The following is a 27,923-nucleotide window of genomic DNA, read 5'->3' as shown; positions in this document are numbered from 1 at the left end:
TAGCAATGCAAATATTCAAAACAGATATAATTTGACTTAAACTTTTAAAGGCGGTAAGCAGAATTGCTATTTTATTTTTGATTCAAACGTTATTCGGGTTCAAAAATTGCAATTTTTCGATTTTTTGAAAGTTCAACCGCGTTTATCTCAAAAACTATGCATCCTACGAAAAAACTTGTAGGAACATTTTTTGGTTAGAATGACCCAAAAAATACAAAAAAATGTTTTGTTTTGCGAGAAATCGCTGTTATGTAATTCCTCAACTTCTTCGTTTATAACAATCTTATCGATATCCGGATCAACTGTTACCCAAAAAATTCGTGTTCTACGGGTCAAAATACATAAAAAAAACTTGGGTAAGTCCATCTGAATTAAGAAGGCCGTTGTACCCCCCCTGGCGACAGGACTAACGAGAATTAGGTGGTATTCGTTTTATCCTACACGCAGAAAACTTAAACGTTACAAGGAAGAGATAAGTTGTAATTGATAAGTAGAAAAAGGATTATATTTTATACTTGAATAAGTATGTGATATAGCTTACAATCCCATGTAAATGATAAATATCAATAAAATAATTGTTTTTTTTTGCTTTCACATTATTATTTTCAGTTCTCGATTGCATTCGAGTGTGAAAAATTATAGTAGTATAAAGTACAATGCCGCTCGAATTATCTCGGATGTGCACAGTTTGGACAGTTAGCACAAGAGAATGTAGGTACGGTGGACGCCTATGCAGAATTGCATGGCACATTAGGAACGAGAAGACGGTACTTTAGGTTAGGTAAAGACAATTATGATTTCAAAATACTTACCACATATATTTATTTGAGTAACAAGCAATATAAATTGTTGTCTCTACATCCTATATACACATTTCTATCGTATACCACCGGAGAAGAAAATACTGCTCCAGGTAATTTGATTTGTCTCATCACAGATAAATGTTGAAAGTCCACAAAATGCACAGTTCCATCATTACAACAACAAATTATTTCTTGAGTATCTTGTTCGAATATACAAGGCGTTGAAGATATCTCACAATCCAGCCATATTTTCTGAATTAAACTACATCCAGCAGAATTTACTTCTAAAATGTATAAGTTTTTATCGTGGCAACCAAACACAAGTCTATCGTGATAATACATTATGGACGAAAATATATTACCGTCCGCTTGGAACTTCCAAGCCAGATCTCCGTTTTCTGAAAATAGACAATATAAAACACCTAGTACCGAAGGCACTACTATTTGGCTAGTAGGTAACAGATAAGGTGTGCCGAAAATGGGACTTCCACAAGGATACTTCCATTTAATTTTCCCGTTCATAGGTTGAAGGCAGAAGCAAGTCCCATGGGTAGTAGTAACAAATATTCCAAAGGTCTCATCAAGTAGTAGATTTGAAGATATGCTACCATCGACCTCTGTTTTCCAACAAAGTGAGCCGTCCTAAAAGTAAACACAATTCAGAAAGAAAACAGAGCAAACCACTTTCGATCTATATTTGCTAAAGGTGACGGTAATGAACCACCAACACCAGAAGTGACTACTACAAACAAAGAAATAAACATTGAGAAGGGAGAGATAAAGGGAAGCATTGCGGAAATTAAAAAAAAATAGAATGTCACCAGGAAAGAACAGAAAACCGAATGAACTCGATAAAGTACGGACGACCAGATTTGACTGAGAGTGAGAATTACCTTAATACGCCATCCTAAAAATTAAGCACTGTGCAAAGACTTGTTTGTCGTGGAATTACAGGGGTAGACTACTGAGGTTTTCTGAGAAAAAACAAATGCATGTCTCATTCCCTAGGGTAAGTAATACGATTTCACGCCATTTAATCAATTTTTTTCTGAGTCAGTTTTGGGTTATCCAAGAGGACAGCTATTTGTTCTATAGGTACTCCAGATGGAGCAACCAACCCAGTGCACCCAGTCTGCGATTGGGGATCGTTAGAGGTAGCTTGGAGGGTCAGAAAGGTGTCAGTGTTCTTTTAGGAGACCTAGGATAATTCGCAGATCATTGCCATTCATATCTAGTAAATCTTTGGATAGCTTCTTCGAAGGATTTTGTTACCTTTTTCGATCTGAATCAGATTCTGAAGATTCTAGTTCCAAACTAACTCTCGAGTCAATTTGATTACATTCCAGTGCCTTTAATGCGGCCTAGCTATCTGATATAACTTTTATAGATCTGTCCCTGCAGGTTCCTCTTTATTAGTTCCTGCAGGGGACATCTCTATAGTATAAATTTCTACTGGGAAAATAGTGGAGTAATTACCCTTAGCTTCACTAAGGCTTAACCTTGGTTCTCCCCCATATACTCCAGCTCCAACTACTTCATAGGCTTTAGCTGTTGAATACTAGAATTAATGTGCAATTATGAGATGCGTTTTATTCGTCTCTCGAAAGACAGATGGAAATACAAGAAATATTTTTGGAGAGATGGAAATGAAAATCGTACAAAAAAAACGTAATATTGTAACATTGAAATATAGAATAAGAAGCAGGAAAATAAGGAGAAGTAAGAAATAAACCAGTCGTAAAAAACGGGAAAATATTTAATTAATAGATATTAGTTATTATAGAAATAGAAAACTGATTAGTGCAAATGCATCTATAACGTATTATAGTCCCAATGTTTATTATTAGTGCTATATTTTTAGTAAATTCCCACTTACCAGTGATAATAAACTATATACATGTTTATCATAAGATCCAAATATGATGGAATTTCTTTTTTCGCAAAAGACAGGAGAACTTTTAATCTTATCCCCCGTTTTAAACTCCCAGATTCTTCGTCCTTTTGTTAAGTCAAAACAGTACATGGTATTTTCATAACATCCAACATAAAGATATGTTAGACATGGTGATATCGTAGAAGTACTTTCTATGGAACCGTTGAGAACGTCTTTGAATATCTCTTTACCATCTTTGTCTAATATCACAAAGATGTTACAGAAGCTGCCTGCTGCTATTCTGAGATTATTGCTTAAAAAGAAACAAAGGGTACCCCCCGTTAAGATAGACAAAATGCCCTCACTCTCAGAATTCAATTTTTTTATTTTTTTTACGTTCTGTGCAATTAAAAAATGAGATAACGCGGATTTTTAGCTCGCCACCCCCCCTTACCCCTCCCCCCACAGCCAAAAACGTAGATTTTTAGATTTAATTTTTTTTAGTTGGGTTGCAATTGATTTAAAAATTTCAAAAAATTGACACGTGTAGCTGAGGCTTTTACAAAACATGTCCATTTTTTATGGACCCTTAGGTCGAGTGTACATAACCTCAAATTTTTTTTAACTTTTTTAAAGCCTATAACTTTTTTTTGGAGGGGGCTGCAGGTCCAATTTTTTTTGCATTTTATGTATTTTATCAAAAGCTATACCTCTGATTTTTTTCAGATTTTTCCGTCAGGTGCGCCATCTTGAAAAATCCGGAAAACTGTTTTTTAGGGGGTTTTTATGGATTTTCTCCATTTTATAGACTGCAACATAGATCAACTCAAGGTTTTGTTAATAGATTATGTATAATTTGAAATAAATGAGTATTTTAGGATTATCAAAAATTGGGCAAAATACCTTTAAACCCCCCAAAAACCATGTTTTTTTAAGTTATGTAAAGGTTTTTGCGGGCTTAATGATATTATTTTTTGAGATCGATACAGCCTGAATATTTTTTTTTTCATTTTTTTTACGTTATATGTGAATAAAAAATAAGACTAATCGCATTTTTAGCACACCACCCCCCCCCTGCCCCCACAAAAACGTCAATTTTTCTATTTTTTTTGTTTAAAGTTGCAATTAATTTTAAATTTTTATGAGGCGTCTCAAAACATATCTATTTTTTATAGACCCGTGTAGGTCGAGTGTACAATACATATAACCTCAAAATTCCTTTTTTATTTTTTTAAAACGTATTTTTGACTTCCAATCGTTATTTTTTTAAAACGTCCAATGAATATTGTACATCTCTCTCTCGCGGACAGCCGCTTCAATACATGCTTAGCGCTCAATTTAATTATTAAAAATAATAGTTAGCAATAAAATAATGACAAAAGTTTATTTAGACTATTGCAGCAGGGTGGCTTTATACTTTGAGTTGGTCACTTTATGGCTTTCATAATAATAATTTTTAATCGAGTTATTAAGCCTTGAAAATGGCCATTTTCGCGTTTTTCAAATTTGAAATTGCATGTAACTCGACAACAGTCAATTTTATAAAAAAATCACAAGATACCTTTTTTGCTCAGCTTGATCCAGAGAATCTAAAACAAATTTGTCCGAAGTGAAAAAATTGATTTTTTTAATTCGTTTAAAAAAATGTTTCCGAAGTTTGTGCAAAAAAATTAATCGGAATAATTTACCTAATGGGACAAGCATACAGCGTGGACTATTTGCATTAGGAGCCAAACGTAGATGGTTCGTAAAATACACAAAAGACAAAAAAAAAATTAGCAGCCATCGCCAAAAAAAGTTATACGTACCTATTAAAAAACAAAAAAAATGAGATTATAATATGTACACTCGACCTTCGGGTCCATAAAAATAGACGTTCTGTAACAGCCTCAGCTCTGTGTGTGAATTTTTTGTAATTTAAAATTTAATAATTAGGTACTAACTATTCTAAATGCGACATAAGCCACAATTTAACTAAAAAATGATTTTATTAACGTTTCGACGTCCACCACGGACGTCGTTGTCAAAATACAAAATAATAATAAATTAAACAAAAAGGTTGCTTGGTAAAAAAATCTTCTAATAATTTAATTTAATCTGACTTATTTATATAGATCGTCCCAAACCATTTTTTCAGTGCGTCACAGATTATCGAATTCTCTCTATCGCATTACAGATGGAAAATAAAATCATTTTTTAGTTAAATTGTGGCTTATTTCCCATTTAGAATAGTTAATTACAAAAATGCCACAAAGAAATAGCTTTAGAACAACATTTTTAATCTAATTGCAAACCAACTTAAAAAATTGACATTTTTGGCTGTGGGGGAGGGGGAATAGGGGAAGTGGGGTAAAATTGCGGTGAGTCCTAATTTTTTAAAATCATATAGAACGTAAAAAAATAAAAAATATATTCAGGCTGTATCGACCTCAAAAAATATCATTAAGCCCGCAAAAACCCTTACATAACTTAAAAAAACATGGTTATTGGGGGGTTTAAAGGTATTTTGCCCAATTTTTGATAATCCTAAAATACTCATTTATTTCAAATTATACATAATCTATTAACAAAACCTTGACTTGATCTATGTTGCAGTCTATAAAATGGAGAAAATCCCTGAAAACCCCCTAAAAAAACAGTTTTCCGAATTTTTCAAAATGGCGCACCTGACGGAAAAATCTGAAAAAAATCAGAGAGATAGCTTTTGATAAAATACACAAAATGCAAAAAAAATGGACCTGCAGCCACCTCCAAAAAAAAGTTATAGGCTTTAAAAAAGTTAAAAAAAATTTGAGGTTATGTACACTCGACCTAAGGGTCCATAAAAAATGGACGTGTTTTGTAAAAGCCTCAGCTATACGTGTCAATTTTTTGAAATTTTTAAATCAATTGCAACCCAACTAAAAAAAAATTAAATCTAAAAATCTACGTTTTTGGCTGTGGGGGGAGGGGTAAGGGGGGTGGCGAGCTAAAAATCCGCGTTATCTCATTTTTTAATTGCACAGAACGTAAAAAAATTAAAAAAATTGAATTCTGAGAGTGAGGGCATTTTGCCTATCTTAACGGGGGGTACCCTTATTATATTAACTTTATCAGATGAAAATTCAATAAGTAAATATATTAACGAACGAAAGTTTTACTTTTAATATTAACAATATTAAAAATACAACTTTATCAGAACTAATCTTCTGGTTACACCATTCGTGGCTTCTAAAATTTGCAAGCCAACGAATCGCCGAAGCTAAGAAGGCCGAGGGAGATCTATAAGGTTGCCTCTCAGACAGGACAGAAGATTAGAAGTTTTATTTTTAATATAGTTTAATATTAAAAGTAAAATTTTCGTCCGTCTTTAGCAGATGCCGCCACGGTATCCATGTCATCATGATCTTTCGTTTGTAGATCGAGGCTGACTGCCGGAATTTTAGTGGTTATATATTTCTAAGTAAAGGTTGCATTTATTTCGCTGTGTAAATTTAATTTGGGAAAATAAGATGCCTCGGGGTTGTCCTATACCTTTGTGCTCATCTAGAACATCAGGACAAAGATTTCCCAAAGATAATCTGATGAGAAAAAAGTGGATTGTAGTAATAAGAAGAGATAAATATGTGCCGACAATAAATGCACGTATCTGCAATAAATATTTTGTTGAAACAGATTACGTATTGCCACTTGATTCGACTGCAAAAACATTAAAAACTATTTATTTGTCTTTTATTTTGCTATCTTCTTCTTCTTCTTCTTGATGTGCCTATCCATGACAAGTGTTGGCGATCATCATGGCAATCTTCACTTTATCTGCAGTAACGCGGAAAGCTGCACAGTGTTGTGTTGAACCAGGTTCTGAGGTTCTTTAACCAGGATGTTCTTCTTTCTTCTGAACCTCACTTTTCAAATATTTTTCCTTGCAGGATGGCTTGTAGGAGGGCATATCTGGATTCATTTCGCATAATGTTTTCAAAGTATTCCAACTTTCGAGATTTGATGGTGGTTAGTACCTCTCGGTTCTTCCCCATTCTTCTAAGGACCTCCTCATTTGTGACCCGATCAGTCCATGGGATTTTAAGAATTCTCCGATATAGCCACATCTCAAATGCTTCCAATTTTCGGCGCATATCTTCGTTCAAGGTCCATGATTCAACACCATAAAAAAGGACAGAGAAGACGTAGCATCTCAGCATTCTTACTTTTATACCAAGAGAAAGGTGGCTCTTGAAAAAGGCCCCCATACGGTTGAAGGTTGATCTAGCTTTTCCGATACGCGCTCTTACTTCTTGGTTCTTTGTCTCATTCGCATGTTTCTATACGCATGTCGCGGTATACGTCGCAATTGACGTCTTTGTATCTCTGGAATAAGAATTGTATTGAAATCAAAGCCTCTCTCGTACCAACAGCATTTATGAACCCGAATTGGTTGGGCGAAATTTGACTTTCACACAGCTTGGACATTCTTTCATGGATTATTTTTAAGAACAATTTTAGGAGATAACTCGTCAGGCTTTTATTTTTTCATATTTCTTACCCCAATCTGTAGCGCTGGAATTTAAAGGTCTTAGTTCAATAGTTAATTTACAAAGGATTAAATTTTTTCCCTCTCTGTCATGTGAATAACTTTTTTCCAGTAATTCTTGCATTTCTTTTCAATTCACAAACAAATTCCGTATTTTCTGCCCTAATTTATTAAGTCGCAATAATTAAAACAAAACTACCATACAAGCTTAAAGAACTGTCAAAACGTTGACCCCCAACTACACTAGCGCCGCCAAGCGCGTGCAACGGCGTACGTAGCTGCCATTATCCAGCAACCAGGACCAATATGATTGGCCAATATAATTAAAAGTGCGAAAAAAGTTGCCGAGCTATGAAACCAGGTGTCGCTTTTCCGAACTTTCACGGTCCCAATAGAAAAGTGAAGGTAATGACGGAAAATAAAATGAATTACTGAACTATTGTGGAGCAACAATGACAGAACAATTAACATTAATTAACAAAATAATAAAATACAGGAAGAATGGAGAACTAGGGAACTAATTCTACTATTCAAAAAAGGAGATAGAAAACAGGCAGAACTAATGAATCAAAGGATAAGTTTAGCAGCTAAACAACAGGGTTTTCTTAGTGGAAGATTATGTACAGATACAATATTTGTCATAAAGCAAATTACTAAGAAATCACTAGAGTATAATATTAAAGAAAGCATTTGACAGAGTAAGACTCAAAAATGTAATCCATCTTCTGTATAATAGAGAAGTTCCCTTAAATATCAAAAAAGACTATTGAAAACATCTACCAAAACAACAAAATGGAAGTCCGAATAGATGGAAAACTTACGGGACCTATAGACATAGGCCGCGGAATAAGACAGAGAACTCAATGAATCCTACACTATTCAATTTAATCATTGATGAAACCATCAAAAGTGCCAAAAAAAGAAGAGGATACAAAATGGGGAACAAAGAAATAAAAATACTCTGTTACGAAGGCGATGCAATATTGCTAGCCCACGATGAAGATAGTCTTCAAAGACTAGTCCACAGATTTAACATAATAGCAAAATAATTTAATATAACAATCTCATCTCAGAAAACTGAAACAATAATAATCAGCAAAGAACCAATCAGATGTAATATAGAAATTGATGGCATCAAGACTGAATAAGTAATGGAAATAAAATACCTTGAAATTGCACTGTCCAGCTATTGATACCTGGACAAAGAAGTGAGAGAACAAGTAAAAAAGCAAATGGACTGACAGGATGCCTTAATAACGCTATATGACGAAACCGACGTATTAACACTGAGATGAAGTCAAGAAATTACGATATGCGGCAAACAGTACTGAAATTCGTATGCCTCAAATTTGTATGTGTCAAGCGCCGAAACGTACTGAGGGGTTTCCGAACGTCGTTATAACGTATCGTCGCTGATTTGCAAAAAGGTGCCAAGTGACATTTTCTTCAAAAGAAGAGTTATTTGCAAAAATAATAGGTACGAAGGTTCTACCTATTCTGTAAAACGGGGTCAAGTTTATAACTTATTGTTGTTGAGATGGTCTCATAATTTTCTGGTGCCAAGTAACATTTTTTTTAAACTGGTTGTGTAAAAAAGGAGCTAAGTTCCACTTAGTAAAAATATAAAAATGTTACTTGGTCCCTTTTTGCAAATCAGCGACGGTATGTGAATGTCGTGATAATGTTAGGTACTTCAGAATGCTTCTCAGTTTTGCAGAAAAAAATTTTATGGCGGGCTACTCTTTTCGATCATACGGAAAAGGTCACTAAATCGGCCCAAGCTTTAAATCAACAATGGTTTCAGCAGGACGAGACAAACTGTCACATTGCCAGGGAGTCTCTTCGAATACTGCGCGATCATTTTGGGAGTTGCCACTCACCAGAACTAACGCCACCAGATGCGTACATATGGGGAATGCTGAAGGAGTCAAACAGATTCACCGTCTGCCATTTCGGAATTGCGGACTAGAATTAAAGATTTTTTTCGTGCCAGAGGCAGTGGCGGATTTATAAATTTTCCTTGGGAGGGGAAATTTGCCTTAGCGGGAACTTCCAATGAAAAACCAAGTAAAAGGCATAAAAAAGGTAAACTCAGATTACATAAAAGACATACATAAATAATAACTTATAGGCAATAAGTTCCCTTAATTTTCCTAACAAGCGTGTTTATTGGGTTGAATTTGTCTTTCTGTGGTTTCGGTTTCATGTCAGCTAATATATTTTTATGTTTGAACAATTTTTTTCTTTAATTTTGGACCTTCTTAGGGGGGAAATTTCCTCATTTTCCCTCCCCGTAGATCCGCCACTGGCTACAGGGCATCTTTAACATCTGTTTTATCGGGAACGTGCGTCGTCGTGAATAATGTTTGCAAGGCTATATCATGTAAACTAGATACACAAATGATCATAAACATTTCAATATTCATTTCAGTACTGTTGAATGGCCACTAAATAGAAAAAAAAAGAATGGAATAACCACATAACCAGAATAGAGGAGACCCGTCTGGTCAAAATAGCAAGAGATAAATCACCAATCGGTTTTAGACTATACCTTTTTTTGTTAACAGAAAATGGTATAACAAAACTTACATGAAATGATTGTGTACAATATTAATACAAGAAGTTTTGTGTATTACATTGTCACTTTTTCCTATTAGAATATGTTATGTGATTCTGCGCATTACATGTTAAAAAAGTACTTTTTTATATTTTTGTGATGGTACATGTACAATTAACCTCAATTTTCTTCTTCTTATTTTCTTTTAAGAATATTTTAACCTCATTTTCCTCAACATTTAACCTAGTTAGTTTTATCTTTGATATTTTATATTACAAAGATATGTTCATCATCATCATCATCATGATGATGATGATGATGAAAGATATGTTATATGATGGATAAGAAAACTCTATTATTATCAGCTGCTTCCATTGCAACATTTCTTAAAAGAAAAGTCAACCTTAAAAGAACCAATGTGACAGTATAATGAAAATAACCTAACTGCGCATGCCTGTGTACTAAAAATTGTTATCAAATAGGACATGTTCTAATTTGTATAACATTTTCTGTTAACAGATTTTGTTTCCTGTTTTACATTGTGACAAAACTTTATATGGTAGTATACCATTTTCTTATATAATTTTATGTTATAGTCTAAAACAGACGTGCAATAACTAAGACTAAGAGATCGTGAAAAAATGAAGTGATACAGTAAAAAGAAATCTAAGAAAAAACACTAAGTTAGCTAAAATAAAAATATAAGATGAAGAAAAAATTCATCTACTTACTCTTTATCTTTGAAGACTAATGGAGAACTATCCACACATGCTTTGAGATCATATTTCCAGAGTATTTCGATTTCACCTGGTTGAATTTTTGGTCGTTTAACAGTGATTTCAAAGTCCATACTTTTTTCACATTCTACATTACAAACTAACTTCTTACTTATTTGTTTTACAACATTCACGCAATCTGCAAATTTTTTCTCGAAAATTATTGCAATGATTTCATCTGTGTACTGATTGTTTGTCAAGGTTCTAAATTCTTCGATTAACTGCATCAAACTTATGGAGTTTCCACCCATCTCGAAAAAAGTATAATTGTTTAAATAGTCAGTATCACCGTTACTGACTCCAAGGTACTTGCACCAAAGGTTTATGAATATGTGGAGAACATTACCATTGGGTACATTTGTACTAATAGTGTAGAAGGTTTCTAACTTATTTGTATCAACTTTCCCATGAGAGGTGATAGGCAATTGTTGAATGATATCAAAATAATCAGGAAAGCTATTTTCTGGTAAAGCATGTATTAATTTACTTCTAAGTTTATCCAAAATCCGTTCTTTAACATCGATGTTGTGGTTTTCTTTTATCACTATAAAAGCGAGGATTTTCTTATGCTGTTGAGACCACACACACCTGCTTTCAAGACCAAATGTTTCAAATATAGTTTCTTCAATTTGAGCCAGATTAATTTTGTGTCCAAATCGTTTTATCACATTGTTTTTTCTGCCTTTGTAATATAATTTGCCGTTTTTTAACAAGGCTAAATCACCACTTGCTCTGAAAATAGGCAGTGTAGAGTCTCTTGGTTCGTCGTTAATGTAGCATTTTCTTGTATAACTACCTAGAAGAAAATATAATATATACATAGTAAAATAAACTTGGAAAATAATCAATATAAAAAAACGCATCAGGAAGCAACGCAACTAATTTGCAGTAATAATACTAGGAGTAATAATACGAATTATGGCCCAACCAATTTAATTAAACCTACATTTTCTGATATAGAATATGTGGAAAAAAATATTTATAAAGCAGGGATGATACAGTCGTACTTGCCAGCAGTACTGATAAACTTCAGCATCTTATGGACAGGGTACAAAGAGCAAGTGAAGGAAGAGGACTAAACCTCAACCTAAATAAAACTAAATGGATGCTGGTGAGCAAAACCCAAACACCTGCCAGACAATTGAAAATAAAAAGCCAATTAATTCAACACGTAGACTCGTATGTATACCTTGAAACAGTTGTCAACTCGAAATGGGATCAAACAACCTAAATACGATCTAGAGTTGAAAAGGCCAAAGCAACATTTAACAACATGAGAAATATATTTACCCATTGCAATATATCGCTCCCACTATACGTCTTTATAAACATTCATTAATGAAAAAGCTGGAGACATTCGAAATGTGGGTGTACCGATGTATCCTGAAAATATCCTGGACGACCCACACCACCAACGTAGAGATATTGCGCCGAATGGGAAAACAAAAAGAAATCTCTTTCACAATTAAAAAACGAAAACTTGAATACCTCGGTCATATTATGAGACATGATAAACATCGTATTATTTATTTATTTATTATTTATTGACGGATTGAAGTCAATTAGTACATGATACAATTAAAATGTCACACAAATTAGGAAAACAATTCAAAATAAGATCTAGTAGGTACAAAATTGGTAAATACATAATAAACAATAATAAAAAATAAAATTACTTGCTTTCATTCAACAATTGAAAGCTACTCCTATAATATAAAGTAATAAAATCTAAATATCTAAAACATTTTGCAATTGACAAATAATACAACTTATCTTAGAACAAAGACAATAACAGTAATTGACAAATCAGTCTTGAAATTAGAACATTAAGTTAAATATAAATGTAATTGTGTGGAAAACGCAGTAAAGTCGTTCATAAAGAAATCAATATGCGGAGATAATGTGTTTGCTAATTTAATAGTTTTACAGAGAGAGGAACTTGAACCATAGTTTGTACGGTTAATGACTTCGTGGAAGGTGGTCACAAAACGGGTGGTTCTTGAAGCTACACGTAGACCAATTTTATTTAAGAATAAGAAGCAAAGATCTTTATGTTGACGACGACTCTGTAATGAGTCAAGTCGAATAATTTGCAGTAAAGACTCATAACTTTGACCAGTGAGATGCATAATAACGTAAGAATTTACGCTGAACTTGTTCGATTTTATTAATGTGACAATTATATTGAGGTGACCAAACACATGATGTATAATCTAAATGTGGTCTAAACAAAGAACAATAAAGAAGTTTTAAAGAACGACCAGTCGTAAAGTCATAGCCTACATCTTTTAACAAAGTCAAGCATCTTTAATGACTTAGAAACCATGCTATTAATGTGTAGGTTGAAATTCAACTTAGTGGAAAGAATAACACCCAGATCTATAACTGAGTCAGTAACCTAGTGTCCCGTACATAGTAAGAATTATTCTCAAAGTTTCTTAGTCGAGTAAAAGTTATAGCATGGCATTTGTTTGCATTTAAGTCCATACCACCAAGTGAGCACCATTCCACAAGACCATTAAGATCTGATTGCAAATTGTAGCGATCCAAATCAGAGGTAATTATGTGAAATAATTTAAGGTCATCAGCAAATAGAAGAAATTGAGCAAAATTGAAACTTTTATTTATGTCATTTATAAATAAATTAAAAAGGATAGGTCCTAAGTGGGAGCCTTGAGGTACCCCCGATTTAACTATAATTTCATTAGAGAAATAATTCTTAATACGAACTATCTGCCTTCTATCTAATAGATAATTTCGAATCCAACTAAGCAGAGGATCAGAGACACCTAACTGTTCGATCTTATGTAACAATAACGTATGGTTGACCCTACCAAATGCCTTGGAAAAATCGGTATAAATCGCATCTACCTGTTGTTTGCTTTCCAATGCTTCATTTAAGAAGGAGGTATAATTTAACAAGTTCATTTCAGTTGATCTCCCCATAACAAAACCATACTGTTGTTCAATGATTACATTTTGTATAGTAGGCTTAATTTTGTCACATATAAAACTCTCGAACAGTTTAGGTATAGTATTAAGGATACTAATAGGTATGTAGCCTTAAACCCTGCTTCTATCGCCATTCTTGAATATCGGTGAGGGAATTCACTAGTTTCAAACGGGAGGGAATTCACTCGTTTGTAATGATATACTGCAACTAATAATACAGGGTAAAATAGAGAGCAAACACGGACCCGGAAGAAGACGCTCATGGCATCAAAACTTACACCAATGGTTTGGACTAACGTCGGACAAGTTATTCAGAAACGCCGCAAACAAAATTAAAATTGCTATGATAATAGCCAACATCTGCAACGGACAAGGCATGAGAAGAAGAAGACTGTACCACTATGTACCACAGAAGAAATACACTTGTATACAAATTTAACAGTAAAAAACTAATGGTGTCAAAAAAAGTGGAGGCCTGTTATCTGAAGATAACTCTAGTTATTGAACCGGATTTAACTCTACAGGGTGATTGATTAGTAGCGTAAAGCTCAATATCTCCGCTATAGTAATAGATAGCAATAAAAGTTAATAACAAAAATTTTAGCCACCTTTGAGCTTCACATTACAAAATTAGTTAGAATGTTACAGGGTGTTCGATAACACAGTGGCAGACCAAACTTATGTTTTTTTAAATGGAACACCCTATATTTTATTTTAAATTCGAGATCCTGTTAACTTCTCCATCACAAAAATATAAAGATTTGTATGTTATACAGGGTATTTACAAAGTTATAACCAATTTTATATGAAAATCGTAACAAGTTCAACTCCCTGTATAAATAAAAATAAGCAAAACAACAATGGTTTATTAATGCCATATGTTTTAACGTATTGTCAAAATTTTCAAGAATGGTCGATATTGCTAATTTTCTTTATATCAAATACAGGGTGTCAAAACGCAAGTATATTATTTTCTCAGTAATTTTAAATGGAACACCCTGTATTTTATATCACTATTGAAAAGTACCATTACCGTACTTTAATTTTTAGATAACATTCCCTATGTCTAAATTTATTAGTTTTCGAAATATTTTCATTTTTCAATGGACCAGTAGCGTGGCCACCCAAATCACCAGAATTTAATAAACTGGACTGATTTTTTGGGGTTGCATTAATAATGAAGTTTATAAAATACCTCCAACAACAAGGGATGAGGTGAAAAATAGAATACAAAGTGTATTTCGATGTGTTAATTTACAAATGCTCCGTAGAGTAAGTAGCTCATTCAATGATCGTTTTTAGGCGTACATAAATGTGTTAGGAGATAATTTTGAACACCTTATGCAATTAAATATTAAAAATATTTTATTAAAAGTAGCTTCTAATTTTTTCAAACATGTTTTTTGCAAAATGTATTACTGATAAATTATGTTTTGTTCTTTATTTGTTACATTGTTACATTTACATACAAAAGTAGTGTTTAATTGTCTTCACAAAATATTGTATTTTGTGTTTGTGTGTTTTTTTGTAAAATTTATTACTAATTTTCTTTGTTTATTTGTTGCATTTACATAAAAAGATAGTTTTTAATTGTTTCAAAAATGTTGCATGTAGTGGTTGTGTTTTTGTTTGTAAAATGTATTACTAATAAATTATTTGTATTTCTTTATTTGCTACAGTGTTACATTGATTACCGGATTGATAATCGGTAATCTTCAATTGTCAATTCAGTCATGGCTTACTTAAAATGTAGATAAATTTAAACACCTAAAATAATTTGCTCTGAAAAATGAAAATATCTCGAAAACTAATAAATTTGGGCATAGGGAATGTTATATAAAAATTAAAGTACGTTAATGTTACTTTTCAATAATGATATAAAATACAGGGTGTTCCATTTAACATTACTGAGAAAATAATGTACTTGCGTTTTGACTCACCCTGTATTTGATATAAAGAAAATTAGCAATATCAAGAATTCTTAAAAATTTTGACAATAAATAAAAAAAATATGGCATTAATAAACCATTGCTGTTATGCTTATTTTTATTTATACAGGGAGTTGAACTTGTTACGATTTTCATACAAAATTGGTTATAACTTTGTAAATACCCTGTATAACATTACAAACCTTTATATTTTTGTGATGGAGAAGTTAACAGGATTTCGAATATAAAATAAAATATAGGGTGTTCCATTTAAAAAAAAACACAAGTTAGGTCTGCCACTGTGTTATCGAACACCCTGTAACATTCTAACTAATTTTGTAGTGTGAAGCTCAAAGGTGGCTAAAATTTTTGTTATTAACTTATATTGCTATCTATTACTATAGCGGAGCTATTGAGCTTTACCCTACTAATCAATCACCCTGTATAAATTATTCTTTGTCTATACTACAACAAAAAAGTGAGGAGGGTGACGCATACCTACATGTAACAGAATCTACTAAATTGTACGTGGAGCAAATCAAATACATTGTTTATACCTCGACAAGAAAATGACGAATGTGATTCATAAAATGTAACTTGATTTACTAATTGTACGAGGTACAAATCAAAATAATATCTGTTCAGAACATTTTAATAGGCCTCTGTACATTTTAATAGGTAATATTGTAACGATGGTACCTCCAACTCTCGCGGGCGACTTGCTAGTCCAGAGTAATAAGGATTTTCTCGGGACACAAAAAGATCCAGGTAGCTGACTACTTTTTTAGTTATTGTAGACCTATAGCAAGAAAACCTACCTGTTTCCTGCCTAGAGTTCGCGTCCGTTTTTTAATTATTAACAATTTAGTGCAAACATAGCGATTTTTTCGATTTTTTGCACTCCATTCAAAAGCTAAATAGTTGACATAAATTTTTGTTTTTTATTTATTTGGCATAAATTATTTATACATGGAGTTGAACTTGTTACGATTTTCATATAAAATTGGTTATAACTTTGTAAATACCCTGTATAACATAATGAACCTTTATATTTTTGTGATGGAGAAGTTAACAATATTTCGAATTTAAAATAAAATATAGGGTGTTCCATTTAAAAAAACATAAGTTTGGTCTGCCACTGTGTTATCGAACACCCTGTAACATTCTAACTAATTTTGTAATGTGAAGCTCAAAGGTGGCTAAAATTTTTGTTATTAACTTTTATTGCTATCTATTACTATAGGGGAGCTATTGAGCTTTACCCTACTAATCAATCACCCTGTATACAATTCTCAGCAGAATGCTATTAAAAATACAACACTTGGAATGGATTATTCTTAATAAAATGAATTTAGTGTATTATGCAAATTATTACCTATGTAAATCTCTCCAATTCCTTCACTTATCTCCATTAAATCTTCATCACACACTTTCAGAACAGTCTCATTCAGACAGTCGCCAATGGATATATCATCTGTAGTGTTTTCATCTATTTGGTACACAGTGGCCCAGCAGGACAGTTCAGTCACTCCATACAAATTAAATAATAATACACTCTTATTCCTCTGAAATTTTAACAAACTTTTCGGAAACAATTCTCCACCTAAGGCTAGCAATCGTAGAGAACTATTTTGGAATATTTTATCAATAGTATGTTCATTCCACCTGAGGAAAACTGATGGCACCATCTGCAGAACTGTCACCTTAGCGACATCAAATAGGGTTTTTGAAAGGGCTGGAGGATTGATATAAACCCTTTGAGGTACTATCGTTAGAGTTGCTCCATTTAATAGTGCTAGCATCAGTTCTATTAACGACGGATCAAATGAGAGTGGTGTACCCCAAAATATATTATCATTGGAGCTTATCTTAAATACTTTCCTGAAATATTATATATTATATTTGTTATTAAGGTTATTAAAAAGATGCATTTTGATTTGCCAGTCCAAATAAGACGACATTATGTACACCCAACAGAATATTGTTGAAGATATAGATAATTTTATTATAAAAAGAGTTCATTCTGTAAGAACAAATTAAAATTCGAAAAGAAATTTGCTCCAATAAATTAATGCTTACCCCAAACAAAGTGCATTACTTTCAATGCAATAGTAAGGTATATTGACGATTTTCTTCTTTCCTGTTGAACCAGAAGTAGTGACACTACAAAATATATCATCAAACCTATTGATGTTATCTGTAGTATTATCGTTTTTCCATATGTAAATAGTTGCAACCTCGTCTATTTTTAATTCATAAATTCTTTTAAAACCTTTAATGTCGTCTTCATTCATTGATAAAATATAGTCCATGTGCACATTATCTTCATTTGGTATATACGCAGAAATGTAAGTAAAAGGGCACTTTAGGTTCAACAAACTAAAAAGTTGAATGTATTAATTTATTTTATAACAACAGTCAACAACTCCTCTATATTTTCTTCTTCATATAGACCACTTATCAGCGGTAAAAAACTGTAAAACCGTGGAATTTTGAGAATCAACACCGATTTTACTGAAAATTTGGGTTTAAGCTCTGTTGACACTCTTCTTATGCTGAACTGCGCTTTTGCCCTGGGGGTGAAAACAACCCCATCTAGGGGATAAATTTTTTTAATCAAAATAACTAGGAAAATCGACAGAACGACCAATTTTGAGTAAATTTTGTTCTATAAATTTTTTTTGCAAAATTGACACTTTCGACTCTGCATTTTTGATTGAAAAAACTCACGTTTTATAACCGTTTTTCAGGAATAACATAAAAAACATTTATAGAAAAAAATTAAGAACAAAATTGTGGCTAATAAAAATACAAAGAGATTTGCGTCAGAAAGACCTAGATAAACAAAATAACGACTGAGTTATTGCTTTTTAAAGGATGGTTTTTTTCGAAGAACCTCGAAATCGAGAACCTTCAATCTCAAGTAACTCGAATGTGGAGCAATTTTTTGGGAAAATTTAAGAGACACTTTTAAAGTTAATTAAAAAATCTTTCAAATAAGCTCTGCCAAAAGTTTGTTGCATAAGAACTGACTGACTTATGACGAAAATAAAGTCGCTATCTGCTTTTTTATTTTTCAAATGTAAAAATTAAACCCTTGTCGTTACAATCCTAATAGAAATGAATAGCTTGCCACTTGAAATTAACTTTATGTAGGTATAATTAATACTATCCATATGATTCGACCGGTTTGGAATGTTTAGAAAAAAATAGTTGATTAAATCGAAAATAACATTATTATGATTTAAAAAAAGTGCAATTTATTTAAATAAACCTAAAAGTATTCATGACACAAAAATAAAAAAAAAATACAAATTTTAAGTAAAAGAAATTCTACAATTAATATTTGAAACATTTTTTCATGAATACTTTTAAATTTATTTAAGAAAAATGCACTTTTTTTTAAATTATAAAAATGTCATTTTCGATTTATTCAACTATTATTTCTAAACTAAGCATTCCAAACCAGTCAAATCACATGTATCGTATCAATTATACAATAAAGTTAATATGAAGTGGGAAGCTATTCATTTCTATTAGGATTGTAACGACGAGGGTTTAAGTTTTACATTTCAAAAAGAAAAAAGCAGATAGCGACTTTTTTTCGTCATAAGTCAGTCAATTCCTATGCAAAAAACTTTTATCGGAGCTTATTTGAAAGGTTTTTTAATGAAATTTAAAAGATATCTCTTAAATTTTCCCAAAAAATTGCATTACATTCGAGTTATTTGAGATTAAAGGTTCTCCATTTTGATGTTATTCGAAAATAACCGTCCTTTAAAGAGCAATAACTCAGTCGCTATTGGGTTTACATAGGCCGTTTAGACGCGAATCTCTTTGTTTATTTATTAGCTACAATTTTGGTCTTAATGATATTTTCTACAAAATTAAATTTTTTAAATTATTCATGAAAAACGGTTATAAAACGTGAGTTTTTTCAATAAAAAATGCATAGTTTCAATCGCAAATAACTTAAGAAAGTTTCAATTTTGCTAAAAAATTTTTATAGAACAAAATTTACTCAGAATTGGTCACTCTATCGATCTCCGTAGTTATTTTAATTGAAAAAAATTTCATCCCCTAGATGGGGTTGTTTTCACCCCCAGGGCAAAAGCGCAGTTCGGCATAGGGTAGATTTTGACAAAGGATATAATTACTACCTGAATCCAAATTTTCAAGGAAATCGACCTTGTTTCTCAAAATTCCACGAGAAAATGGCTGTTGATTGGACTAATAAGGATCTAGTACATGACGTCAGACAATTACTACCCCTGTACAAATGTATTTAAAAGGAATTGTATGCAAGGAGGTCAATTTTCAGGTTATTCAAAACAAACAAACATTGACTCTCCAGCAGACAGGTGAAATAAAATTGCACAAATACACTGGTGAGGCCCGTGGGAACCACAGGGAAAAATTTGTAAAAGAAAATGAAATAAATTTTGCTCAAATAAAAATAAATAAATTTTCTTAAACTATTTATTTGTTGTGTACTTTTAGAATAGTAGTTTTTTCGGATTCAATATAATTGCAATATTAATTGCATTTTGTTTTTATTTACAACGAAATAAGAAAAGGTAAACTCAAAGGAAATATTCCACTTTAACACCTTGGCTGCGTTAAGAGACAAATAGACCTCATATTACAATAACGGTTGGCTGCATCGACTGTGGCAAAGGTTCACCACAACTACAGAACATAATATATATGCCTCATAACGCACTCAATGTAACTTTATAAATATCTCTAAATGCAGCCTATGTGTTAAAGGAAACATAATATTGTAATAATTAAACAACAAATCTTTAAAAAACAGAAAATATTGGTAATCAAATTAGGTCAGGACATTCACTACAGTCTACAGCATGCTGTTACATGTACAATACACAGCCAAGACTTTTTTTTCTTTTATGGCCTTGGGGAACTGCGCCCATTTAGCCAGCGACACTTCTTAATATCAACGCCTAACCAAACTTACCATAAACCAAGACTGTTATGACTCCAATCGAACAATCAAGGGTAGGAAAGGGAAAAAAAAACTTTTCGCACCCAGGTCTTTCAGGGTGACTAACCACAGACTAAGTAGGGATACAGGGTATTATTACCAGGGAGATAAGGCAAAAGTAGCAAAGCTAGACCTAATCTACAGTTTCAATTTACACGGCAACATAATCTAGAACTAGAAGAATCCTAAAGATCGATGGTTTGTTCACAGCTAGTATGTTTATCATATTATATGGGGGATAAACGTTTTCTTGCAATAGTTGCATATTCAATAGATTTCTTTGTGTCACATGCAAAAAATATATGATCCAAGTCACTTATTGTATTGCAATTTTCGCACAAATCCGACTTTATTACATTGATTTTATATAGACATGCAGGATAACAGGCATGTCCAAATTTTAGTCGAGAAATAGTAACAATATCGTGTCTTGAAAAATCTAAATTTTAATGCCAATAATCTGTCGGAATTTTTGGATGTAAAAGAGTATACCTTGTCAGACAATTTATACAGTATTGATTCCATTGAAGTTTCCAGTTATCATGTAGCCAAGACTTACAGAATTTACAAAATTTCTGGTCTTTCTGCACTATCTGCTCTTATGTATGGAGAACTCTGCAATAGCTGATCTTCCAAAGGAATTTCACTGCATTTTGTGGCTGCTTAACCCACTTCAGGAATCTCATGTCCCCTAGAGCTGTTATTTACTTTATTGTATGTGCAACTAAACGCTAAATGTATGATGAAAACATACTATACTAAAGACACAAGCATACGCGGATAGAGCATAAAGTTATTAAAAAAATACGCATTGTTCCGGGTGAGGGCTGTGTGGACCATTGTCTATATAAAGTCGAACCCACTTATTGGAATAGCCTTGGTGCCAAGCATAACTATTCCTATAACCAGGATATTCTAAAAACTGATCATTAATTGCTAGTAGAAACGTTTCAGGACCTCAAATTTCTATTCCTTAAACCAGGATATTCTTATAAGCAGGTTCAACTGTATTTGAAGTTCTGTCTATTTTATTTTTCAAAATTTGCAGAGAAATATTTTTATTATTAGAAACGATATATTACCTAGGGTGCTCGGTAAAAAGAGTATAAGTAAAAAATGGTCACAATATTATTAGTGCCGAAAAAGACTATGTCTTTACCTTGGTATCAACAGAACAAGTCAATAAGGTAATATAAAATAAATAAAATTATGTATTTGGCGGTAGATAAAGTTGGGAGTAAATATGGAAATTAATTATCGTTTTTCGCTTCTCCTGAAAAGTTATATATCGATGGCTTAGTGTGAAAACCTCGTATCTCATTAAATTACAATTTTACAGGGGAGGCAAAAAACTGATTTTCTGCATAATATAACCTAGAAACAAAAATTACGTTACATATTTTTAATTTGAGCACATTGAGACAAATATCTGATATTGGCACAGAGCAAAAATTGTTAAATGTTGCTATTAAATTGGAAATTTAAATATTAACTATGAAAAACACGTAAATATCCTTGCAGTATATAGAGCCTTTGCCCAAGTAACTATGATAACCTCGTATATCTTGATATACGTGTTTTTCATCTCAAATGAGGTTGTGTTTATTATTATTTACGAGGTTTTCATTTTTCATAGCTTATTGCACACCTATAAATACTAGGTCGATACAATACAAATCTTTTGATTTAAGGTTCATAAAATGTTTCTATATGCCGTACTACCTTTTGTTGTTCACAAAAAACATTTCTGCAAGTCGAATCTCCCAAACAAACAATCCAAATTAAGTACCAAATTATTGGTTATAAATATATGTGGTATTCACACTAAATCAAGAGAGCAATTGATATACGTGGTTTCTTTTTTCGGCTGCAGAACAGTTGTAAATCGTGAAATACAAGGTTTTCAAACTAAAACCACCAAAATGTCCTTTTTGAAAAAAAATGAGATACGAGGTTTTCACACTAAGCCATCGATATAGGGTCTTATCGCCTGCCTACTTGAGGATTAACAATTGCTAATTGACTAAATAGAAGTATTGATTGATAGTTTACCAAGAACTTTTTTATTTATTTCACATAATAACAGAACCCTCTTGTAAACATTGGCCCTTACAAAATGTTTTATATCTCACCTAATTATGATGGAGGGAAGGTATACATTTTTATCCATTAGTAAACCAACGCAATTGACTGTTGTATTCTTCAAGAATTGTTCCATTGTCTGAAATATTTTCTTGCTTATTTCATATATTTCCTTATATGTTTTTATATCCAAAATTTTGTTAGTGCTGCACAATAGTATGGCAGTTTTATCTGATGTTTTTAAATTAGTGATATTTTTTATTAGCATATTCATTTTCAAGCCAGATAAATATGGGTTCACAAATATTTAACAATTGGTATATTTCATTTATTTTTAAAAGAGGTTATATTGACAAGTACAAGTGATGACATGATACATTTGAACTACGATAGTTGATAGTTGTGCAACTAACTACTTACAATCATATGGCTGTATGACACTATGCATTTTCTTGTATCATTTCTAATATCGTTTCTGATATGTCAAAAAAATGTATAGTGTCATACACAGATACAGGAAACGATATCAGAAACGATACAAGAATTTGTGTCAGGCACAGATTCTTGTACAATAACTGCGCCAATTTCTGCGCAAAGAGCAAAAACGTAAAACCTGCTGGTAAAACTTCTAAATGTCATAATGGCGGCTGAAAATGAGATCATATGATTTATGTCTTGATGAATTTATTTGTGTTTTGTAGGTATTATTTATAAATATTTTATTGATACTTAATATACCGTTTGGTATGGACTACTGTTCTACTAATAACCATATATTTAGAATAACTTTGGGTTTCATATTGCATAATTTTTTAATAGAGGCAAATACAATAGTTCCACTTTGGATCAAACTGAAGATAATTATAATGCAAATATTTTAGCACAAATATCAAAACAAAATAAAAAACACAAATAATCAACAGTCAACGTAAAAATTCTAGTTATTATAACATTAAAATATTTGTTTTTAAAAGTTTATAAATTTTATAAAATCCTTAAAATCAGCTGTAGACGCAAGTACTACCATACCAATGTAACGTGACAGGGCGACAAACAAAATTTCGACCAATCACGTGCCGAATTTCATACAGTTTTCGATACAAGAACTTGCATAGTGTCATACAGGGCACAAATGTACGTACAGGAAATGATACAAGAAAATGTATACAAGAAACGATATCAGAAACGATATTAGAAATGATACAAGAAAATGCATAGTGTCATACAGCCTTTAGACAAGGAAAAAAGAGAGACGCGGATAAAATAGGTATTTAGTCCATTCCGAAGTTGTAGTTTTGTTTTGACATTTCCCTTCTGACTTAACCTATATGTGTATCATAAAATCTCAAAATAATATAATATATACAGGCATATTATGCCTTTTTTGCCTTTAAAGTTACTTGTGAATTGTTTTTTGTTTTATTTATTTACTGAATATAGAGAGACTTTTAAACTGTCCAAGGTTGTTCTAGCTTTGTTTTTTTAAAATTTGTGATGTTTGTTATAATGATAATAGGAGTCTTATTTAAATTGGTGCATTAAAAGGGATTTATTATATTATTAGCAGTAATTCCAAATGCGAATATTAGAGCAGGGCATTTAGCACAAAATAAATCGATTTTTAAATACAGCACCTAGAGATTTGCAACTTTTTGTATTGTGTTTAGGATGGTGTCAGAAAAAAGGTATACTATAGAAAAATGGGTGGAAATGACCCCCGGTGCTCAAAAATCCTCCACACTCCAGAAGACAACATGCCTTAGCAGTGATCTTGGGCACCAGGTAGTGCATCCAGAAGGTGACGTGACCATAGACACGTTTCTAGACACAAGTCTCTAGACACGAAAAGTTTAAAGTCTCTAGGTGCTGTATTTAAAAGTCAATTTATTCCTATGTTTTTAGTGCTAATGGTCTATATGTTTCAACACTATATCATGCCCAAAACAAGCCATAATAATGTGTTTTGAAATATGTCATAGAAACCTTATTTGTGACATTATTTACTTTTAATATTATATGACTACTGCATATGCATCCAATTTTCTGTAATTCTTGACGTTTTCGTAATCGAATTTTATCTGCACATTCTTTTGGCACCATCCCTAATTCCTCTAATTTAATCTAATAGCCTTTTAATAGTCTGTTTAATGGATTAAAATTATTTGATATGTAATTTAGTATGTTTACAAATTATAAAAAAAAAGGGTGCCTGATATAATTTTGTTTTGACTATAATTAATGAATAATTAAAAAATTAATTTTTTTATATATTAAATAGTTATTTATGTATCAAGGGCATTAAATAGATGTTTATACCCTAAGGGCGACAAGCTTATAAATTACATAATTATGCATGTGGTGAATATAAAATTTTGTGTCATAGCGGTTCATTGCGTCAGTTAAAGTTTTAATTTTATAATATAATAAATTAGAAGAAATACTGTATCGCAGCAGGTATTTAGTACTGTTGCTAGAAAAGTGATATTGGTTAGCAATTTGGTATTAACATAAACCAAGTTTTTCTATGTGAAATTGTCAAAACAGTCAGAATGCAAGAGAAATTCGATATTTCTGAAAAAAAGCCAATAAAGCGACTGAGAATCTATTACCAAATAAACGTATCTATGACAAGGAATACGCTAAATTTCAACCATGGATGACAGAAAATAATACTGAATGCGTAAATGAGACTGTACTACTGGCATACACTGTACAGGACGACCAAGAAAAACATGGAACAATAGCATAAGCAAGATTCTCAAAGAAAGAGGGAAGACATAGAGTGAGCTGAAGGAACTAGCTAGAGACAGAAAAGAGTGGTGTACATTTGTAGAAAAAAATTTAAGAGAGCTTGTACACCTCGACACCTTCGGGTATAAGAGGTTTTCGATTATGTATGTATGTATGTATGCATGTTAATTATAGTCAGAACAAAATTATATCGGGCACCCCTTGTTTTTTATAATTGTTACCATACTAAATTACATATCCAATAATTTTAATCCATTATTAAACAGATCGGTGCAGATCGACATTATATTGGATCCTCTACTATAAATAAAAGATCCAAAGTACCAACAATACTGTCAGTAGTCTTAAAATATATTTATTAAAACATACCAACTGTAGAAAAATAATATAACTTATCAAATCTGTTTATTTAAAAAATACAGTTACTACTTATAATTATTATCAATATGATTTATACATAATCATTTGATTCTAATTTCACACTATCACTTTGGACGGTTATAGTATTTCTGGCATTATTCGAATTTCACTTTTATCCAATTGCGGTTGCAACTCCAATAGAGAGTCATGTAACAGTTTTGTAACTTGATTTGTGGACGTCCGTGAGAGCGGTTGCAACTCCACTGGAGATTCCTGTGGCAGTTCTGTACTGGAAACTGTGTCGGAGAAATCCTAAAAAAATATTTTTGTTAGATTCCAAAGCCACAAGAATAATGGAAACATATAGCAAAGGAATTTGAAGCAAGATTGAACTTTCCCCATTGCTTCGGTGCCGTTGACGGCAAATATGTGCAGAGTATTCCACCAAATGGGCAAGGTTCCTATTTTTATAACTATAAAGGATTTCATAGTATGGTTTTGATGGCAGTTGTAAATGCTAATTATGAGTTCATAATATACGAATTTGGTGTGAATGGGAGAATTTGTGATGGAGGTGTTATAGAGCAAACAATATTTTACAACAAATTAAAAGAAAATACATTACAAATTCCAGTCTTTGATCGCCTCAGTGGTTCAGATAAAATGCTTAGTGATGTGTTTATTGGTGTTGAAGCCTTTGCCTTAGCGCCACATTTCTTAAAACCGTTTAATCAAAGAGAATTAACAAATGAACGCAAAATATTCAATTACTGCCTGTCAAGGACAAGGTGAGTTGTAGAAAATGCCTTTGGTATTTTAGCTAACAGATTTCGAATTTTCCATACCACTATTAATTTAAATCTAAAAACTGTATATATCATTGTCATGACATATTGTGTACTCCATAACTTTTTGAGAAGTAAATATGCTTCAACCTATACTCCCATTGGAAGCTTAGACGATGACAATAGGAATGGTTTAAGAACAGAAGATTCTAATCTCATTGATATGCAGAGATAACATTATACAGAGAGCACGTAAAGGTTGGAATAAATTCATTTTCTCGATAATGGACGATTTTGGAAAAAAATCCCGAAACAGGTAAATTTTTATTTTTAAATTACGACTTTTTGGCATATATATCATACTCATGACGTCACCCATCTGGGTGTGGTGACGTCATCGATGATTTTTTTAAATAGGAATAGGGGTCGTGTGATAGCTCATTTGAAAGGTAATTTAATTCTCTATTCAGTAATATAAACATTTACGTAATTATTTATACAGGGTGTCCAAAAAAATGTTTTTTAATTAAATTTATTGACATTAAAAGAAGAATGCATGTGATTTATTTAGTCCAAAATACATTTTACTGCTCTCAGAAAACAGAAAAAAATGTTTATTTGAAAAATAATCATTGCTTTTCGCTTAAATTAAATGTTCAAACTGTCAAGAGAAAGGTGGGTGGCGGCTTTAATATTGAATTTAAGCAAAAAACAATATTTATTTATCAAATAAACATTATTTCCTGTTTTCTGATAGCAGTAAAATGTATTTTGAGTTAAATAAATTACACACATTCTTATTTTTATTCTTCTTTTATGTCAATAGATTTAATTAAAAATTTTTTTTGGACACTCTGTATAAATAATTATGTTAATTTTTGTATTACTGAATAGAGAATTGAATTATCTTTTAAATGAGATATCACACGACCCCTATTCTTATTTAAAAAAATTATAGATGACGTCATCACGCCCAGATGAGTGAAGTCACTAGTATGATACATATGCCAAAAAGTCGCAATTTAAAAATAAAAATTGACTCGTTTCGGAATTTTTTTCAAAAATCGTCGGTTTTCGAGAAAATGAATTTATTCCAACCTTTACGTGCTCACTGTATAAGTATTTCCAGAGACGCCAAGCAAACTAAGGATAAACTTTTTTTATGGTATTTCAATAATGAAGGTAGTGTACCATGACAAAATAGCCATGGTGTAATTCATAATATAGTTTAATTATAGAATTTAATTCAAGTTCTAAATATTGTGAACGTAGATATAGTTTAATAAAGAAATTTTTTTAAATTAATCATGGTTTTTAATTGATAGAAACTTACAAAATACCTTTTCAGGTAGATATGATTATTCCACAAACGCAAATATGCAACAAATATGTGTGTCAAGTGTCAACAATAGAAATAGCAGGAAATTTCTTAGACAGTTAGAAATTCGATTAGCATCTTTTATTTCAACAAAAATTTGGCATCCATGCCCAAAATTCTGCTTAAATTTTTGTAGAGAGTAGAAAGACTTCCGGAGTGGAAATTG

General features: G+C 31.9%; 1 protein-coding gene across 4 annotated transcripts; it reads right to left on the bottom strand.

Moving 5' to 3' along the window:
- Nucleotides 1–791: 791 nt before the first annotated feature.
- Nucleotides 792–23,320, bottom strand: LOC114327913 (beta-alanine-activating enzyme). Of its 4 annotated transcripts, none has more exons than XM_028276626.2 (7): nucleotides 22,904–23,320; nucleotides 22,534–22,622; nucleotides 17,476–17,775; nucleotides 16,772–17,277; nucleotides 10,472–11,312; nucleotides 2,680–2,989; nucleotides 792–1,445 (listed from the first exon to the last, which is right to left on the bottom strand). In XM_028276626.2, exons 1-7 carry the CDS (start codon nucleotides 22,907–22,909, stop codon nucleotides 822–824), a joined length of 2,676 nt encoding a protein of 891 aa, XP_028132427.1. In that variant the 5' UTR covers nucleotides 22,910–23,320; the 3' UTR covers nucleotides 792–821. The 4 variants fall into 4 exon arrangements, with proteins under 4 accessions (XP_028132427.1, XP_028132426.1, XP_050501039.1 ...); XM_028276625.2 differs by having other exon boundaries at nucleotides 792–1,087; nucleotides 1,166–1,445; nucleotides 22,534–23,319; XM_050645082.1 differs by lacking the exon at nucleotides 22,534–22,622.
- Nucleotides 23,321–27,923: the final 4,603 nt, after the last annotated feature.

Source organism: Diabrotica virgifera, chromosome 3 (genome assembly GCF_917563875.1).
Source record: "Diabrotica virgifera virgifera chromosome 3, PGI_DIABVI_V3a".
In the NCBI taxonomy this organism is placed as follows: Eukaryota; Metazoa; Arthropoda; class Insecta; order Coleoptera; family Chrysomelidae; genus Diabrotica; species Diabrotica virgifera.
This window is presented reverse-complemented; position numbering and strand designations above follow the sequence as displayed.

Coding starts and splice junctions, on each gene's coding strand:
- LOC114327913 (XM_028276624.2), bottom strand. CDS start 22,757: ATGAATATGCTAATAAAAAATATCACTAATTTAAAAACATCAGATAAA. Junction 17,278..17,475: donor AGTAATGCACTTTGTTTGGG/GTAAGCATTAAT, acceptor ATAATATTTCAG/GAAAGTATTTAAGATAAGCT. Junction 1,446..2,679: donor TATATAGTTTATTATCACTG/GTAAGTGGGAAT, acceptor GTTTACTTTTAG/GACGGCTCACTTTGTTGGAA.